The sequence below is a fragment of the Glandiceps talaboti genome, chromosome 4 (genome assembly GCF_964340395.1).
Source record: "Glandiceps talaboti chromosome 4, keGlaTala1.1, whole genome shotgun sequence".
NCBI classification, from domain to species: Eukaryota; Metazoa; Hemichordata; class Enteropneusta; family Spengelidae; genus Glandiceps; species Glandiceps talaboti.
Window position 1 is genome coordinate 5,556,491 of NC_135552.1, and position 20,145 is coordinate 5,576,635.

At 35.1% G+C, this 20,145-nt stretch overlaps 1 protein-coding gene across 6 annotated transcripts in view; it reads right to left on the reverse strand.

Moving 5' to 3' along the window:
- Positions 1-20,145, reverse strand: part of LOC144433654 (CCR4-NOT transcription complex subunit 4-like) — a 23,941-nt gene continuing 3,796 nt past the window's right edge. For 2 of the 6 annotated variants that reach the window (XM_078122000.1, XM_078122001.1), the window contains exons 4-18: positions 19,432-19,544; positions 15,103-15,192; positions 12,691-12,751; positions 12,435-12,521; positions 11,214-11,378; positions 10,123-10,214; positions 9,234-9,335; positions 7,920-8,404; positions 7,338-7,454; positions 6,298-6,492; positions 4,285-4,343; positions 3,607-3,727; positions 3,288-3,407; positions 2,254-2,364; positions 1-1,465 (exon numbers count right to left, since the gene is read on the reverse strand). In XM_078122000.1, coding sequence (XP_077978126.1) covers positions 1,362-1,465; positions 2,254-2,364; positions 3,288-3,407; positions 3,607-3,727; positions 4,285-4,343; positions 6,298-6,492; positions 7,338-7,454; positions 7,920-8,404; positions 9,234-9,335; positions 10,123-10,214; positions 11,214-11,378; positions 12,435-12,521; positions 12,691-12,751; positions 15,103-15,192; positions 19,432-19,544 — 2,022 coding nt within the window. In that variant the 3' untranslated portion in view covers positions 1-1,361. The remainder of the gene's footprint in view (positions 1,466-2,253; positions 2,365-3,287; positions 3,408-3,606; positions 3,728-4,284; positions 4,344-6,297; positions 6,493-7,337; positions 7,455-7,919; positions 8,405-9,233; positions 9,336-10,122; positions 10,215-11,213; positions 11,379-12,434; positions 12,522-12,690; positions 12,752-15,102; positions 15,193-19,431; positions 19,545-20,145) is intronic. The other 4 variants (XM_078122004.1, XM_078122003.1, XM_078122002.1 and 1 more) reach the window with 4 other exon arrangements.

Sequence of the window (20,145 nt, forward strand, 5' to 3'; positions counted from 1 at the left end):
TCTCTCTCTCTCTCACCAACTTTTGAAATAGAAATGTCATATCAAGATGTCACTTTTTTTCCCCTCACTTAACCATGTTCTAAAGTATACATCACATGCCATGGGTCCGTAGTATGTCCACAGTATAGTCATAGTCTTAAACGTGCTATTCAAACACAAAGCAAACACAGGAATATCTTTTTGCTTTCTTGCTTTGGAAGGCTCTTACAGCACCAAAATCACCACAAATATAATATTTTATTAACAGAAAGAAGTCTATCAGAAAGACAGCAGAGACAGCAATTGTATTTTGCACTACTTCACTGATTTACCTAAGAAGGGGGAAAGACTTAATCAAGCAGTATTTTGTTGCAAGCTTTGTCATTTCAATAACAACGGAAGAATTCAGAAACATTCCGGTAACTCGTGGTGAGTTTTCATTCATAGTTGGCCACACTTTCCTAAATATATATTCAGAAGGGTAAAGGATGTTGGTAGCACACTTCCATTGACGTTTCTTCCCCCCTCCCCCTCCCCCTTTTACACCCTCCCTCAGTTGAGTCTACCCATCACAATACAGTGAACACTGTTCATGACTGATTCCTTATCAGGATAATCTAATGATGGGTCATTTTTTTCACTGTTGAAATGACCTGTTGGTATCAGCACAACAAATTAACCTATACTTTCTTACCTATAATCACAATGGGGAAGTTTTTTTGTTTTGTTTTTTAAAAAAGGCTGAATACATGGGTAGATCACACAGTAAATACATAGATAAATATTTGGTAAACAAACTTGCTTCATTTCTTAAATGATTAATTTCCTTGTTTGGGAACTCTTTGTATCAACTTTCTCAAACTTGACCTTGGAACACGCAAATCTGTACGGCTATTGGGAAAAGTGAAATGTTGAAATGTAATTTACCATACATGGTATTATTCTCTGCAGAGACATCTTATTTTCCATTCAGGAAATATGAACTATTTCCACTCTATATGCAATTTACGCATTACAATTATGCAATTCTGTAATTGCTTCGGGGGTTACTTTTCACAGTTTAATATATGCACACTATAATGTGCTTTGTATATAATAACCCTTTTAGATCAATCAATGGAAGTGGCAGAAGGAAAGGGGATATATGATGTGGCTAGCTTGCTTTTACATGCAGCTTTTTATAGTAAGAAATGCTGATGAAATACTTGTACACTGACTGACTAAAGACAGAGAATGCTTTCCTATTATGTAATTAACTAAATCTGTATGTATCCCTATCACGCTACAATAAATGTAAAGATCTATATAGTAAATGATTTGAAGGTGTGAAGTCATGCAGTAAAGCTCTGGGTGTGTATGATTTTCATGCGTTCAAGCCAGACTCAGAGAGATTGCTGTGGCTCTGTTGGGTTTCCTGTGGCTCTGTTGTGGTTTGTGGCTGGGTTGAAACCTGGAGGAGGTGGCTGCTGTCCAAACCAATTTCCTCCTGAAAATAAATGTATATATATATGAGTAAAAACCCATTAGCACAATAATCTAATATTATGTGAATATCTCTTTTCTCTTTTTTGAAACTATATTACTGACATCGAAATACCTAACATCTATACTGCCACCTAGAGGTCAGCTGTAACTATAGAATGTCATTCTGATGAGTATCATCGACCAGGAAAGCTCAGTTTTGAATTGAATGAACAGTTTCCTTAATTTGTCTAAATGAAACGAAATAAAGTGACACCATGCAGACATCAAAATATTGGCACTTGTATAAAACAGAGCTAGTGAACACTAACATGAAATGTGTTGTAAAAACATTCATTTCAATGATTATTGCTAACTGTAGGAAGGATCCCCTTCTGTTCATGGATTTCATTCCAGTTGGATGTAACATAAAGAATGAACTGTGTAAAACTGTGTGGTTGATACATTGTACCATAAACTGAACACGGAACTTGCTAACATCAATAATAATCAATGACACAACTAGGGTTCCTTTATTTGTGTAGAGTCTAGACCCAATATTTGTCTACACATACAGTGCAAACACTCTTATTGCCAGCACTGTATGTAGAGCTGAAATATGTCTGTATCTACAGTGCAAATACTACACTCTTACTACAAGCGCTGTATGTAGAGTTGAAATTTATCTATATCTACAGTACAACAACTACATTCTTATTAATAGCGCTGTATGTATAAATGAAATTTGTCTATATCTACAGTGCAAACACTACACTCTTATTGCTAGTGCTGTAAGACAAGACAGTATCTTACCTCTACTATATTGATGTGATGGATAGAAATTATTTGTGTGTGTGGGTGAATCTACTTCTGTAAGTGTGTGTAAAGATTTCATCCAATGTGGAGGACTTTCTGATAAATTACCTGGAAAAAACCACATAAACAGAGTGATCAGTTATAAGTTATACCAATTCATTCAGAATAACTGCCAAAATCAATCAGTTACTTTTGAAAGCAGGACATTTTACCTACACTGCATTGAGACACATAGCCTCCCACTTTATGTACAAAATGTATGTGCCAACTTTGAAGTTCAGAAGTTAAATACACCTGACTGTGCATAGTAGACATGAATGCAATAGCCAATGGCAAAACAAACACACAAACACACACGAATACAAGCACTGATTTAGATCCATACAAATGAATGTGGCCCCAATTTCGTAAGTTTTTTAGACAATATTGACAATAGGATTCAGAAAATACAACATGGTAATTTAAAGCACAAAAATCAGGTATTTGGTCATCTATAGACAGTGAAATATGTCACTGGAGTGTCCTTATCATCCCCCCCCCCCACCACCACCACCACAACTGCAGGTACACTATAGGATAATACTGAGGAATGTAAGCAAAAAAAATCCTGCCTACTTTTGCCAATACACATTTGATATTACATGTATGTAAATATGTTACTGATAACATTATCTAATCTCTTATTTTAGGGGACATATATATCAATTAACACTTGTCAGAGCCATTTGCTTTTTGGGGAGATCACACACATCATATTATATATAGTATGGAGGTGAACATACATGTAACTGTCAGCAAACTGAAACGGAGTGATATGATTGGATGCAACTACATTTTGTTGCAGAACAGAAGTCACAGTTTGCCCAGCCTTCAATCATTTGTACATTGAAAGGGATGAGAAGAGTACCTACAATGGCTGATCTTTCAGTCTAGGTTATGTACCAACTAAGTGCTAATCCTGTATATCCGTGGGATTATGTTAATACTATGTGTTTTTTTTTTACTATTTTAACAATGGTTTCAGTTCTTACTTTCTGTTTCAGCATTTGTGTATGATGTGGACTGTGTTGATGAAACTGTTATACTTGTAATAATGGCTGGGTCTTGTGGTGGCCATGTACACGGACCGGAATTATTCCAGCCATCTGAAACTAAATTCAAAACTAAATCATTCCTTTTAATACGACACATTTTGTCTTCATGTTATACGAAATTACAAACGAGTAAAAAATGCATCCCCCCCCCCCCCCCCCCCGACAAATTTGATATCAGCAGAAACACCAGAAGACAGCTGACATAAATGGTACAGAATTTACTTTCCAAATCTTCCAGCTGACACTGGACTCTTACCTTTTCCTTGTGGATAATTTGAAGACAAATTTGGCTGTCCAAAACTGATATTAATATTTGGAAGAAGTGCTCTTAAACCATCTTGCCAATCTTTCAATTGCACGGGTGGCTCTTGCTGTTGCTATAGGAACAACAGAGACATTATGTTAACATACAAGGCAGAGTGAGTTTCAAGGTTTGGTAAAAACTACACAGTTAATTTTAATTGCATTACTTATTATGTTGTTGGTATTTCGAATTTTGACCGTGTGTAGTAAACAAACATCAAAAACATTCAGTTACTTTATTTTACCATTTTAACTCTCAAAAGAAATTTTCTTATTAAAATGATGTACATATAGCCTTTCCTGACAAAAGACTTGCTTCTTAAACTATTTAAACTGTCACTAGAAAGTACACAAAGAAATGCACATGCCATGATAAATATATGCACATTAATCAGTGGAGGACATTTTACTACGCCCTCTAGTGGCAGCAAGTCAACAAGGCTAGAGGTTCTAGTCGAAAGCTTTAGGGAAATGCTGTTTGTGTCTACAGTTGTATGAAATTGGCTAAAAACAATTTTCAAAACCTAAACAGCCGTTGATGGTTTTTGTCTTCAATATTCCTCATTCTCAAACATATATACAGACTTTTCAGTTTGCAGTACTGATGACGACAAAGATACAATCTACTTACCATTGAGTTGGAAGGCTGAGTATGTGGCATCCATGACATCATTTTACTGCCTACTAAATCTGAAGCCAAGAAGAAAGTACATCAATATCAGAGGTGAGTCTTTCACAAAATGACTCCTGAGTCCTAGTGCAATTATATTGGCAAATACTATATAAAATAGAATGCTAAACAAGCATTATTTTTATTTTGCCAATTTGAAAATTGCATGTATTGATTGAGACAACCCCAGTGTTGCAGCCAGCCTTTTGAAAGAGTGGGACATCGTGTCCCAAGACCTCTATTTTTCTAAGTCATCATAAATACTTTGGGACGTAATAAAAAAAAAGCACCAATGGCATTGTAGCACAGCTATACAGTTTTTAAAAAATATTTTACCCACATGTTGATCCATGCTAGATATTTGCTGAATGATTATGCAGTTGCTAGTATCAACCCTGTTGTTATCTATGCAATGTACGTGATCATTTGGCTGTTGCCATAGGCATGGTCAGGTTGCTAAACATGTTTACATACAATTTTAGTGTGGGTCATCTATGACCCGTCACTTCCAAAGTTGTGGGTCAGGTCCAAAAAATGTGTGTCAAATGACCCAAAAACCCCCTCTGGCTGCAACACTGAAACTCAATTAAAAAGTACACAGTTGAGCAAATATAATCACCCTAGATCATCCTGCTTTCCTTTACTTCTTGGTTTGAAGGTAATGTGTTAATATTGTGACAACTGTGCAGAGTGTAACTGGCCTAGATTTCAGTATATTCTAGAAATAATATCAAACACTGGCACCAACAACATGCAATATTGTAAAAAACAAGTCATTGATAATGACATAGTCCCCACTATAATTGGGTTTTAAGTAATTATCACTACTCTGATCACGCAACAACATTTGTGAACCTAAAACAAACAGACTTAGATATGTTGTGTGTGCTTGTTGGACATGGAATATGCCTCCAACAATAAAGGATTGGTTGGGTATGGGGAATCATATCATGATGAAAATGGAGTCTGAGTTATGGCTTTGGACATGGAAAATTCACAAACAAAATGGCTGACAGGCAGCAATATTGGATCGTATCACGACGAAAATGGATATGCACATGTATGTCATAGAACACTGTCCTAATACCAACTTTGAATGAGATCTGTTTAAGCTTGTCTGAGTTATGGCTTTGGACATGGAAAATTCACAAACAAAATGGCTGGCAGGCAGCCATATTGGATCGTATCACGACGAAAATGGATATACACATGTATGTCATAGAACACTGTCCTAATACCAACTTTGAATGAGATCTGTTCAAGAATGTCTGAGTTATGGCTTTGGACATGAAAATTCACAAACAAAATGGCTACCAGGCAGACATATTGGATCGTATCACAATGAAAATGGATATGCACATGCATGTCATAGAACACTGTCCTAATACCAGCTTTGAATGAGATCTGTTCAAGCATGTCTGAGTTATGGCTTTGGACATGAAAATTCACAAACAAAATGGCTGCTAGGCGACCATATTGGATCGTATCATGACAACAATGAATATGCACATGTATGTCATAGAACACTGTCCTAATACCAACTTTGAATGAGATCTGTTAAAGCATGTCTGAGTTATGGCTTTAGACAGGGAAAATTTGCAAACAAAATGGTTGCTAGGCGGCCATATTGGATCATATCATAAAACAAATTGACATGCATACGTATGCCATAGTATGTTGCCCCTGTTTCAAATTTGAAAATAATCGGTCCAGGCATCTCCAAGAAACAGCTGCGGACGGACACACGGACGGACGCACGGACAGACGGAACCCAATCCATAAGTCCCCGTTCTGGACTTCGTCCGCGGGGACTAAAAAGACTCAGTAATTGCACTTTCCTATTGAATAATTCTGGAAACAAGACTTTTACTAGCACCCTATACCATTGTAAAAGCTGAAAGGAACCTTACTTGGATGTGAACTCTTAAAAAGAGGATTTTGTTTTTCTCATTATTTGAGAGTGACTTGACTGACCTGGTCTGTAAGGTGGTCTTGGGGCTGCTGCTGGATTAAAAGCACCAATGTGATTGTTAAACCCTGGTGGTGGAATATGTGTTCTGTCTGGTGGTGCTGACGTTGAGTTCATATTTGGTGGTGATGAGTTCAACTGGAGTTCTTTTTCCATAATTTCTGCCAAACCTTTTGAGGATTCATCCCAGGGATCAAACCCTACGTGGAAGATAAAACAATTGGTGAATTTCAATAGATTTATTGTATTTCTTATACAAATGACTCTCTAATCATACCCTGACTCAATACAAGGCCTGTGATTACTAAAGTAACGTTATAGAATATTAGAAATCTGCATAGGAATAGATTGTTGAATACAAAATTTGGCTGACTGAAATAATTGTCATTTGTTGTAATAATACAATTCTACTTGATGTGAAATATCTACTAAAATATCCATGCCTGGCAGGACTGCTTAGATAGCAAGCAACTGATTTCTGCATCTACTAACTATTACATAAAGTTGTAACTCTAAATCTTGTTATGCTTTGCCTGTATTAAAATCTATCAACTGACGGTGTGGTACCAAGGACAATTGAAGATTAGTGGATACATTACACGTAACCAGTACAGACCGTAACCCTAACACTTTCATGTACATGTAATTCCAGTCTCTCTCATTTTAACAGAGCATTAGGAACTCAGTTTATTTTGTTATATTTTATTTTTCATTCATCTTCATATTGTTGCAGGTATGTCCACTCATCTCCAGTTGTGTCTCCTGTACCACATATACCCAGTCTTATCAGAATATGGCCCAATATTGTTCTACTACATAATTTGCAGAGAGTGCAGAACAAAAAATTGAAATTTTGCGGTCACACCCCTAAATTTCACAAACCAAAGGGTGAAATCCACACTGTACAATTGCCCTTATTTTCTACTGAATGCATACTTTTTTCCCTGATATAAAAATCCTCAACAACACACCCAAGCTAACAAATTTGCTATACTGTTACACGCACATACACACGCACACACACACTATTTAAACTTTCACTAACCTAGATCATCTTCTTTGCTATCTTTTAGGGAAGAAAAACCAAAAGCCTCTTGCCAATTTGTGGAGCTGCTAATAGGTAATGTGTCTTGACCAAATACAACACTGTCTGCTTGCCAGTCTGTACAGGGAAAATGTCATGTTATTTGTAAATCTAGAAAAAAGAATGTTTTCATTTGCATGGAAAAATTTGGCAGAGTGTGAAGGGACAGGGTTGAGGCTTACTTATTTTGACTGTAACTTAGTCGAAAATATTACTTTTTTTTCAACCATATCCTGAAATAAAATTGTTTCATACATGTGTAAGAATATTTCATACTCATAACCATTATAGCAGAAAATTTAAAATTGTCTCAATCCCCCACTTTCTAAGCCCGCTCTTGCAGCTTGCCAACATTCTTTATTCAATATTTTCAACACTATTGTATCCTAAACACTGGTATGCTGGTTGCTCTCAACTGTTGGTAAGTATTTCCTGCATGTTGAAGTACAGGCAAGCATGACAGGGCAAGGTAAGGTGAAAGTGATATGGACACATATTTCAGGACAGTTACTGAATGTGAACACAGACAAACTTGAGACTTACCATTGGCATTTGTTGGCAGAGTTGTTGTATTTGGCACTGTGACAGGGGGTATGACTGGCCTGCTTTGTGGCATAAAACTATTTGAAAACAAAGATGAGTCGTCTGTTGCTGTTCCTAAAGTGTCAAATGGTGACCTCCTTTGTTCTGCAAGTCTCTGTGGTGCATCTATAGGGGGTGACGTTTGTTGTAAAATATGTGTATCGTTCACTGTCACCACACCATTTGTATCTGCATATGGATCACCTCTTGGACTTGGAAGTTGTGTAGTATTATTTGCTGGTGGTGACCCTATAGCAATATTACTGATGTCCTCTCTACTATTTGTTAGGGATGTTGGTGACGGCTGGTCAGACTGTGTCTGTGGCTGACTTGGGTGTGGAGGTGACGGCTGCTGTTTATTACAGTCTATAGATTTAGATTCTCTATGTAATGACGGCCAAGCCTCTTTATTTGTGTTGGCAACTGGAGGAGGTGATGGAACTTTTCTGCAGTACAAGAGAAAAAGAAGCAGTCTTAGTTACACTTCAGCATTACCTTAAAATTTAGTACAAAAAAGAAATGATATAAGTCATTCTTCAAATTCTAATCTCTATTTCAGAGGATGTGAATATTTCTCGGTACCTGCAGTACAATTTTACCACCTAGGTGTGTCATAAAAATAACTACTATTTGATTTGGCGTGCATGAGAATAAGTCAACCTTTTTGTTCTGTTTTGATATTATAGCATGAGGTAAAATGATATTGTAAGTACCAAGAATTAAATTTTCTATTCTAAAAGTATATGGCATATTACTACTTCATTATGGGCATTTGCACTTCAGTGGTAATCTGCCTGACACATGGAGTGGGAATGTTTCATTACATGGGCAGTGTACTACAGTAGGTGTGATAGGAAATATATATCCATTCTTGTATTCATCAGTTCCATTTGGTTAAATCTCCAAAATATGACAACAATTTGCAAATCTTGCTGAGTTACCACTTTTCCACTTATAAGCTTCACCTTCACTCCAACTATATCCCGGTGTTCCTATCTGAACCAATGGCTTAAACATGTGTCCATGACGTACAATGTAACAAATGCACTTCATGTTGAAGGTCTAAATTGCCAACATCTACTCAAAATATCAGGTGACTTTGTACCCACAGGCAGGGATTTTGTTAAATAGAAGTGATTAAGGAGGCAATGAGTTTTCCATATAGTTTTGAAATGGTACACCCTAAACTGTAAGCAGTACCTCAAGGAAAGAAACAGAGACTTGGCTAAGCTACTGCACTAATCTATGGTATGATAACAGGTATACAATACTTGCCTTGATGTGTTCAACCGTGGGGCAGTATGTCCATCTGATGTTGGATGCTGCCCACCACCAAATAACTGATCTAACAGTTTCCTCTCATACTCTTGATGTTTTCTGTAATTACACAAATGGAAAATAGAATCAACAACCAAATTTTTGTAATACAAATGATCATCTATTGTTTTTTGTTATAATTTATTCCCCATAAGTATAATATGCTATGTTTAATATTTGTCAATCAAATATGCACAAGTTAAGTATATTTACATGTATATGTTTTCCAACTACAGTGTGACCTCTTTATAATGGACTCTGTTGTAATGAACATTCTGTTATATCAAGCACCCTTTTATGTTCCTCAAACTTATATTTCAAACAGAGCACATGCTGCAGTATACTGAACACTTCATTGTATACAATGTAACAAACCTTTCTCATGTCTAACAATGAGTTCATTATACAGAGTTACAGTGAATGTTTGTTCATGTATATAAACTGTAAATGTAGACAGTTCTTTGTGCTTTCATCGATGATCAATGGGTTTGTATTGTGATATGTATGTGTACAATAACAAAGAGTCACGCAGTATTTCACAGTTGGTCAAGTTCATGTCTTCAAGGAAATCACACTATTTCAGTATGTATTCAGTGATTTTGCAAGATCTGGAAATTCTGATAACGGGGGGAAATCATAACAGTAAAATACCACATACATTTCCTTTTATACTCTAATTTGGGGGAGAATTCAGTTTAAAAAATGGGGGAACCTGGGTAGATTTTATCTACAGTACTTACCATAAAACCAGCACTAACTGGAAAAACACTGCAGCCCTCAGTTATAGGCAACTTTGACAAATGTTAAATCTGATTAATGTAGGGGGAGAACATAAACCAACACTTACCCTAGCTGCATGTCTTCTTTGGTAAAACTTGCTGCTTCATCACCAAGTTCATGTAAATACATACAATCCTGCAGAGAGGTAGAGGCGCACAACTAAAGAACATGTACGAACAAACAAAGACATGTGATAACCCAAATTATAACGTGCAGACTGGGAAATCAATACACTACAAATAATCCAAGCTACGGCGTATCAAGTGATGATGTAACATATTACATGATTTTTAAAGACTTATTTCTTTCATTCTTGATTTCTTCAATATTGAGCATCTTGTCAATAAAAACTAATTTTGACTGATAAGAGGGTCTCTCTGAAATGAGAATACATAATGATGGTAGATGGATGGTGTAGTTGTTTTTGCAATATGTATGGGGACAAGGTGACAATTGTGTTTCTTATTTTTTTTATGCAATCAAGCTTGTCCCCAAATAAGATGCATGCTTTAGTTTCTTGTAAAAAAAAATATGTTGTATTTCTATAACAACAGATGTCACTACAACATGGAAAGCTAATTTCCAAAACATTGACTTGTTTGGAATATGGTACATGGCATAATAAATGTATAATAAATGACGCAAAATAAAAAAAAAACAGTTTCTGATAACATAACTACAGAAAATAGGGTAGGTACATTGGGATTTTAGTTCATTTGACTTTAATTTTTTTTAATTTTGACCTCAAGATATGATCAATACATCTGTGAGAGTTAGATGAGGTGTAAAAGAAGTAAATGAAGACAATTATAAGTGAAGTAGATGAACATATTACGCACACTGTACGATTACAGTCTAACCTGGTTTCTCTCTGAAATATTTTTTTTTAAATATGACCACAGATGAGGTAAAAGCATGAAGGTGTACATGGAAATAGAAGTACATTGTTACCATTTCACCTTTTTGCATGTCAAAATGTTTATGGTCATTCAGGTTAATCACATTACTTTTCTTTATTTGGCCTAGTAAGAAATTAGTATCCTTTCTAATATTTTGAATCACTTCCAAGTCACATAGATCAGAAACTATAACACCGCTGTCAACAAAAAACTATCACTAAAGCACTATAATGTAAACATTATCAAAATCAGAACTTACTGGTTTTGGACACTGTGCATTTTTCAAGAAATGGCTACAATACTTTGTAGTTCCTAGAGATGCTTTCAATGTCCTACCATCCACAAACACATTGTTGACTGCCTGTATGGCTTTCAATGCATCTTCTGACCTTTGGTATGTCACATATGCACTTGCACTGGGTCCCTGCAAGTAATGCCATTTTTCAGTGTTTAATGATGCAAGGAAAAGGCTAAACATCATATAAACTAAATGTTTTTTGACTGATGTCGTGACATCCTTTCCGAGAGTCCATTCTTTTGAGAATACATGACACCATATACAAACATAATCATGCTATATTTTATATAGTACCAAGAAAACATAGTTTATTGTGAATGTGGATTTTTTTTTTATAACCTGGATTTAAAGCTAGCAGAGTAATACTGGCCAGCCTCATTTCAAAGTGCTCACAACAATCAGGAAGAATGTGGGAATAATTCATACACTTTAGTATTTACTCATTGTAAATATAATCAAGTGTCTGTAGCTGTGTAGATGTAAGGTTTCCACTGTGATAGGTTTCTCAAATATTGGATAAGAAATTATCTAAATTGAGTGCACTATTTGGGGTTTATGCTGACAGATAAAGGAGTCCAGAACACAATTGTGTGTGAAGCTACACCATAACAAGTATCTGATTCTGAACAATGCAAAAATAAGATATTTTTCCAAAAAAGTTGTTCAGGTTCTCCTATTAATCCTATCAAATATGGCATCGAAGAAGCACAAATAGTTTAATTAATACAAAATTCACACTCCTAATGATAAGTTTCCTTGGTGCTAGGTGCTGGGAAGAACAGATACATGTAGTTTAATACAACTGCTACACGTTTTATGCAAACGTTTCCTTGGTGCTATTTTCATCATGATGTACAATATATTCATACATTGTTGTATGTAACATGACATGATACACATAAATACATCTGTCATATCACAAAGACTGCCCACACAGTCTCACACAAATACCACCTACATATCAATTTCCTTCTAACTTTTATCTTGCTAAAATTAACAAGAATCTACCCACTCACCATTCTATGTATAGAAGGATCAAGTAAAAACAGGTAATCTAATACTCTTCTACACACGTACCTAGGCAAAGAGGTAGACATTGCACTTTTGCTATTTTGCTGAGTGGGTATCTAAAATAGGCAATGTTTCCACCTACATGATGTACATGTAGTTCCACTTACTCACCTGTGAACCTGCGTAAGATGTACTCTGGTTAATGACCACTTTTAGAATCTTGCCAAATTTACCAAAATACTCATGCTTTTTCAAAATCTGTTGGGGGGAAAATGCAGTGTTATGTCCATTAGTCTGGCAAGTAACTGACAGTATTGTGCATACTGAGTAAACTGCATATATATTGGTAATAGTCCTGTATTTGACATTTGATCATATCTCGTGGCAAAAAAAGATGAGTATACAGTATTAGACATCTTTCACTCACCTCTGGATCTGCTAGCCTCTGTGACAGACCAACAACAAACACAAGATTTTTCTGCACCACTCTGCAATAAGCATATAAAACCAAGTGTCATAAAGAAGGTCTTTTGTTTGTATTGGACTGGTATAAACAGTGTCTACCGGTATATCTTTCTCTCTCTTTTTTTTTTTGGAGGGGTTAACTTTCATTTGTCCTGGCTGCATAGTCTACCTACTAAAGCATACTTGACAATCACTACTCTAGAGACTTGGCTGTCTGACGCAAATCTCTGGGCTAGACCAAAAAGTGAAATTGGCAGAATTCAAACTTGGTATTTAGGCATAATAAACAAACAGTTCACAGTGCATCAGTTGTGCTAAACATACTAGAACTTAGTAGAAGATCATTTTAATGAGATCGATGGCGTGTATATCTTCATAAAAATTCTACTACATCATACATGTATATGTAAATAGGTTTAATCATAGTTTTATGTAAATGTTTTTGGTAAACCTTAAGACTTCGAGTGAAAAATCTTATAAAATCTGTCTATGCTATTTCACAATTCTTGGTTTAAATATTTGGGTTCTCATTCTCATTTATCAATATTTGCATATTACTGCTATCTTGAACCAACAAATTCATTTTAATTGATACAGTTTATAAGAGTTAGATAATGTATCCACATTGCACAACATGGGACAGGATGACACATTGCATCCTCATTAACCTTCTATTGAGTGGGGTGGCTGACAAGGTACACCATGTCTTACAGACTAGTGAGTGGTGGAATACATGTACCAGCATGTACCACATCATATTTTACAGGCTAGAGTCCTGGCTGATATAAGGTGACATACCATGCTGTACCCATACCAATCTGACTAAAATCCGATGTAGTGTACACTTCGCGATTTCTGTTTGGCTGTTACGTTTACTGTCGCTTGTTCTTTTGTGAGTGCTCAGTACCAAACTCAGGTGCTACCCTCTCTCTTACAATGTGGCAAGAAAACCCAGCTGTTATCATTTTGACCCAAGAATCAACTTTCATTACAGGGTACACTGCACAGCTCTGATTTTTGTAATCTATTCAGACAAATATATATTAACAACTGGTGCATTCACTTCCTTTCCCTGAACTCATCAAGTCTAGACCCTGACTAAGAATCACCTTCATATTATTAACACTTTCAAACAATGAAAAAAAACTGATCCTACACTAAGGTAGGAGGACACTGATCAGCTGTTTGACATTATAATAATAGCTACATGTATATATTGTATAGCCATTTGATATTTTAATACGCTCACTTTGAAGCAATCAGTAAATCTTTCAAGCAATGCTTAAGTAATGGCAAATTCGGACTTTTAATCAAAGCTGTCAGACAAATAAGGACAGATGGATAAGACTTCAGCAACATCTGTTAGGGTCATATCATCTGGCTGGAAGATTCTAAATGTACATGTTAATTCTAAATGTCATATTTTTGTGGTAAATCTTGAAAACTGAGAATGTACTATCCTTTGACATTTGTTATTTCTATGGATTGTGCCTTGGCAGACGTCAGGAATTAATCAGCATGTCATTAATTTGGCCATATCGATGAAGATTGGGTATTTATTTCAGATTTTTAATTTAAAAAACAATTTTATCATGGCTTCGGACTTGAAAAATCAATGTGAAACAACATATGTTTGTAATAAACTGCACAAAGTTAACAAATGCGTAAAACATTTTACATATTTCTTAGCTTTTTGCGATGTATTGAGCTACAAATACAGCCGTGGTTAGTGTTGTATCACATTGAAAATCCCAAATAAATACCAAATCCTCAACAATATGATCATTTTAACATAACTGTCAGATTGGCTTGCTTTGAATACAAACGTAATCAATACTAGTATTACTACAATTTAATTTTAAGGATAGTCACCTTGGTTTTTTTGTTAAATAATTTCTCAAAATATGTAATGAATATTTCTCAAAATAGGTAACTTGTGTAAAACATACAAGTACCATCTTGAGTGGTTATGGAAAATGTGGTATCACTATCAATCCAGTGGTATAATAAATCAAACACTTGTAAAACAACCTGTCTCTTGTACTGATTTAGTATGGTCAACACAATCTGTCACATTGTGTACAAAAATGTCTTGGTTACCCAGACCCTTGCAGGTTGGCTTTTCTTTTGATCAAGTCACATTAGATATTGCAACTGCAAATAATTTGTCATTTGCATCTGAGCATGCTCAGTTTGGATTGTATACTGGTTATAAGAGTTAAGATAATACTTTTTTGACAGGTCTAAGAAGAAATGGTCTTTTTAAAATCCCATGCAGAATAAAGGTAACCAGGAAAAGTGACTCCATGTACGTATCTAGAGCTTCAGGTATGGCGGTTTCTAAAGATACCAAGCATTGTTACATGTTCCTTACCTCACACTGGCCAAATGTTTCCTGTTTTCTGAGATTTTTTGCTTTCTCTGCATGTCTTTCTGTTTCTTTTCATTCTTTATCTTTTGTAACCTGGGAGAGGAAGAGCAAAGTTCATTACATTTACTTTGTATATATCATAATAAAAAGTGTCAATGGCATTGGAGCACAACTGTTGAGAGTAAACTTTAATTTTCTAGTTATATGTGCTCTTGTTGCTGGGCATACATGTATTTGTATACATTTTTTTTAAGATTTAGTCCCATGCCTACCCATCCATGGTTTTATATCTGCAATATACTGCACCGTTTAACTGTTGATATGGGTGTGGTCTGGTTGCTAGGCATATCTGCACACATTTTTGGAATGTTTATTCATTTGCCTTCCCTTCATTGGTGGTATATTGGCATATGTCCTTGTTTACCTGTTGCTATGGGCATAGACTTGTTGCTAAGGACATTTGCATATTTCTATTCAATGTTTATTCAATTGCCTACCCATCCCTGTTGTGTATTTGCAATACACCCTATCCTGTGACTGTTGCTAAGGGCGTGGCCATGGTTGCGATGGTAACTTAGGTAAAATTTGTAGACTAACTCTCTTAGAATCATTACCAAATTTCTTCCCCATTAGTTTGAGACAAAGTAGTTCAGTACCAAAATCATTATCCAGAAGACCGACAAACAGGAATTTTACGTTCAACTAAGCAACCTCAAGGAGAGATTAAATCATAGACCCTCCACGTGGAGGGTCTACGATTAAATCAACTGACACTGACATGCACATGTAACATTATGCTAAGTACGCCATAAAATGTTTGATGATTTAATGAGATCAATAAAACTTCTGTCTCATTTACAATACTAGTACAATACAATCTGCCTATTTTGATAAATCATCATGTTTTAGCCCTAATTTGCATATCATTATCACTCATGGGTTCAGCATGTAATTAATATCTCTTGATCTGTACATATTAAATCCCTGTAAAATTTGAGCCTATTCAGCCATGTACTTTTGGAATTAAAGACTTTTTACCCAAAAGTCACTGTATTCCTCATTTGCATATCACAGATGGGATCACCATATCATGAAAAATCCTTTGTGTACACACTCCTTTATTTATTTATTTATTTCCAAGGATGATCTAGCTAGGGGGACAGACAGTCCCATTAGCAGGCTCCAACAATAAAATTTTACAAAATATACACCAAGACATGAGCAAAATAAAAGTGCACTTGAATGGGAAGACACAGACAGGACAACAAATTAACATCTAAAATAAAAACAATGTATATCACATTACAATAATCATAATGACACTTAAACTTAAACTCATCAAGTGAAAAGTCAAAACATATTAATCTAAAACAATCTGGTGAAGTAAAGTCTTAAAACATGGCATAGCAGTATTAAATATATCAAATGGATGAATTACTCTGTACAGTTTCATTCACCTCATGCTCCTTATTAAAGGCAAGTATTTACTAATATACTAGAATTTGCTTACATGGGACCTCAACATAAAAATGAGCTAGTAGGAAATCTGAATACGTACATTTAAATCCAATTTTTTAAAACAAATACTATAAATAACTATGAATGAATGAATAAGCAGACTTAAATATCAGACAATATTTTATTGTCATACTTGGATTATTTTATAAGCAGCAAATAGTTTAACATAAATATACTAAGAAGTCATCAAATAGTCAATTTGCTATTGAACGTAATATGACAGAACCCCATGACGCGTGTCATTGTGGCGTACTCGGTATTTGCACGAGTGCTTGCAGTGTTTTCTGTGGCAGTACTTTCACGAGCAGAGCGAGCACAAGTGCAAATACCCCTGCCTACCCCACTGGCACTCAGCCAGCATAGGGTTCTGTTATTATTACATGTGTTTATCCGAAACTGCAAATGTCCACAAAAATGACACTATGCGATCACGCGCTTTTGCGTAGAATGAACAATTGCATCCTCATTTGCATATCATTTGCATGCAGGTATACAAGAATGTTTTCGGTGTTGCACTGCAGTGCTAATTATTACCACTAGTATGCGTGTGCACAGATGCAAGTACTCTTTGTTATATATAGATTATGTAATAATATTTAGCCATTTTCACGCAGGTTATCATAAACGATATCAACAGGTTTACAAGCATAAACATGAATTCACACAAAATAAGCCATCAGCAGTACGTAATATTAATTGAAAGTCATTTATGTGGGAAAAGGATAACATCTCTAATGACTAAATGACATTGAAAGCATTCACTACAATATCTTATCCTGATGTGGGATGTCAACTTAATCATAATGTCATAAAAGTGTATACAACACAATGTACTCCTCAGGACATATTATTCTAGACATGTTAGAAATTTGCATCACAAAAGGATGGTACTCTTTAAATGAAAGTAAATTTTTTGCAAGAAACTCATTAGTTGGCACCTGGGAAAACCCTTAACTATATCCATTTCACACAGCATGACAAAAGGCTATTTGAGGTAAATGACAGAAATTACAAGCTGACATACATATGTATTATCCCACATTAAAATCATTGACATTTTTGAAGGTCAAAGTCCTAGCAAATTACTATCAGTACTCTAGTTACAGCCCTCTTCCAAGTGTAGATTTGTAAAAATAAAATGACTGACAGCTTCGAAATTGAGCCAAGTTTCTATTTAAAGCTGAAGTAATGACCAGGGAAATATTTCTTGACTTGGGAATTTTCACATAATAAATGTACATCTCGGAATAATCAATATGTTGAAACTTCTAAAATATATTGAGTACTGCAGGTGATATCTTTTTCCACACACAGGATATATACATATCTATCAGGGCAGCCATACTTAATTTTATGTTTCTCATGACCCAACTGACCCTATTTTTTTTAAAACTGTTGAAATTATTTTTTTTAAAATTGTCAGTCTTCCATGACAGGATGAGATAAAATTGTAATACGACGGGGACCCCATGAACACATATCTGAGGGAAAATCTTCTGTTTATTGCTTAAATTTCAAAACTTTAATCAGTGTTCTCCATGGCCCCCATTAAACTTTGCTACCGCCCAATTAAAAATGTTGTTGTTCTTAAATTAATATTAATATCAATATTAATATTAAATATAAAAATATTTATATAAATATAAATAAAAATAAATATAAATATAACAATTATAATATCAATATTAATATTATCAAGATTAACATTAATATTAAATTTATTTTTAAAACAAATGGTTCAAATTTTCCTTCTTACTTTGTTATTTCTGAAGTCCTTCAAGACTGTTAATATAAAGTATGATAATGAAATGAAAGTATTAAGTACATATACACTTACTTTTTTTACCTTTTTACATGTTTACAAATTTAACTGACCAACTGGCCCATCATTTTTAAGGCATTACGATGAGAAATACAGAATGTAAGTACAGGCGCCCTTATCAAAAAGTTATAAAAGGTGAAACAGTTGCTTAAAGAAAGACAATTTCCTTATATTAATCAATTATTATCTTTGTATGACCCCTTACAGGGTATATTTAGCACTTTTAATCCTCAGAAGACTTGATGTTGATTTTGCACGTACCTAAAGAGTTCACATTGTCAAGCTTGAATCTACATGTAGTTACCAATGCAAAGGGGACTACCTTGTAATAACTACAACAACACTCTGGGATTTGCATTACGGATGTCAAAATGTTTATGCTCTTAAATAAATCAAATGACTCTCCATGGAAATATTGATGACAACAATCCCCTGCACATTACAAAATTGTCTAAAAGGATGCATTTCACTCGTTTCAGTTTTTTTTATACTAAAGCACCATCACGGTTTGTTCTACCTTTAAAATTCACATTATGTACACGAGAATGCTAGTTATAAATGATGCATGCAGGGCCTACATGTACACTGTGCATACATTGAACATGCAGCTCAACAAGTGAAACCTATAATTTTAATCACTCCGTTTGCAGCAGCATCATTCATTTTCTATGACCGTCAATAGCACAATGACAGTAATTACAATGTACTCACTTTGGGGGTAGTGTCTATGGTTTCTATTAAATTTCCATGGTTGTAATCAGCAGTTATAATGATTTCTCATTTGACATGAAGACTAATATTTTCTTTGATGGCCCCCTTGTGAATTTTACATATTTAATCTTGGCAGAACTAAGCAGTATAAATAAGATTAATGATAAGCTGGCAATAAGATTAATGATATATTTGTGACCCAATCCCTTAAAGGTGACAATTAACATAACACTGCCCTGAAAGATCTAAAAGTCTTGAAATATTTGAAGAAATCTACTCACTCTTCCTCTGTTAAAGGTTTGAAATCAGCTGGGTGTTCTGGATATGGTTTCCTACATGCTGGACAAAGACCATTTTCATCAGTTCTAATCCGATGCCAACAAAAACGACATATCTAGACAAGAACATAAACATCAAAATTATGATTGATTTCTGTACGTAATCAATTTTGCAGGGAGTGATTATGTAAATATGATAACATATGCGAACCTGTGACATAACAGCTATCCCATGAAAGGAAACAAAAAAACAACAGTACTTCAATGTAGCCATCATGAAAAATTCCACACAGTCACTGAGTGTATTAAAGTCACCACCAAGCACAATCCCACACAAGTCAAACAAGTGTTTGCAAGGAAACAAGGACGCTGTGACCTATAAAACACCCACGAAGTCTGTACAACGGCATAATGCACACACCATTCTGCATTGAAGTGGTTGGTGGGAGAGTCCAGTCATACAACATTCTCATACATACATACATACACACATCCTCCCACATTATATAATTCTTAATTTATGCATTATCCTTACATGAAAACATGCACTAAGTAACACTAACAGCCCCTGTCGCTATTCGTCTAATGCCACCTGCTACGCTAGATTTTCAAATTGTACACAAGATAAATGAGGAGTGCATCAACATACTTAGAATATCTCTTATGACAAAACCATGTCTGGTGTGTCAAACGAGAATAGTACTATCATTATTCAGG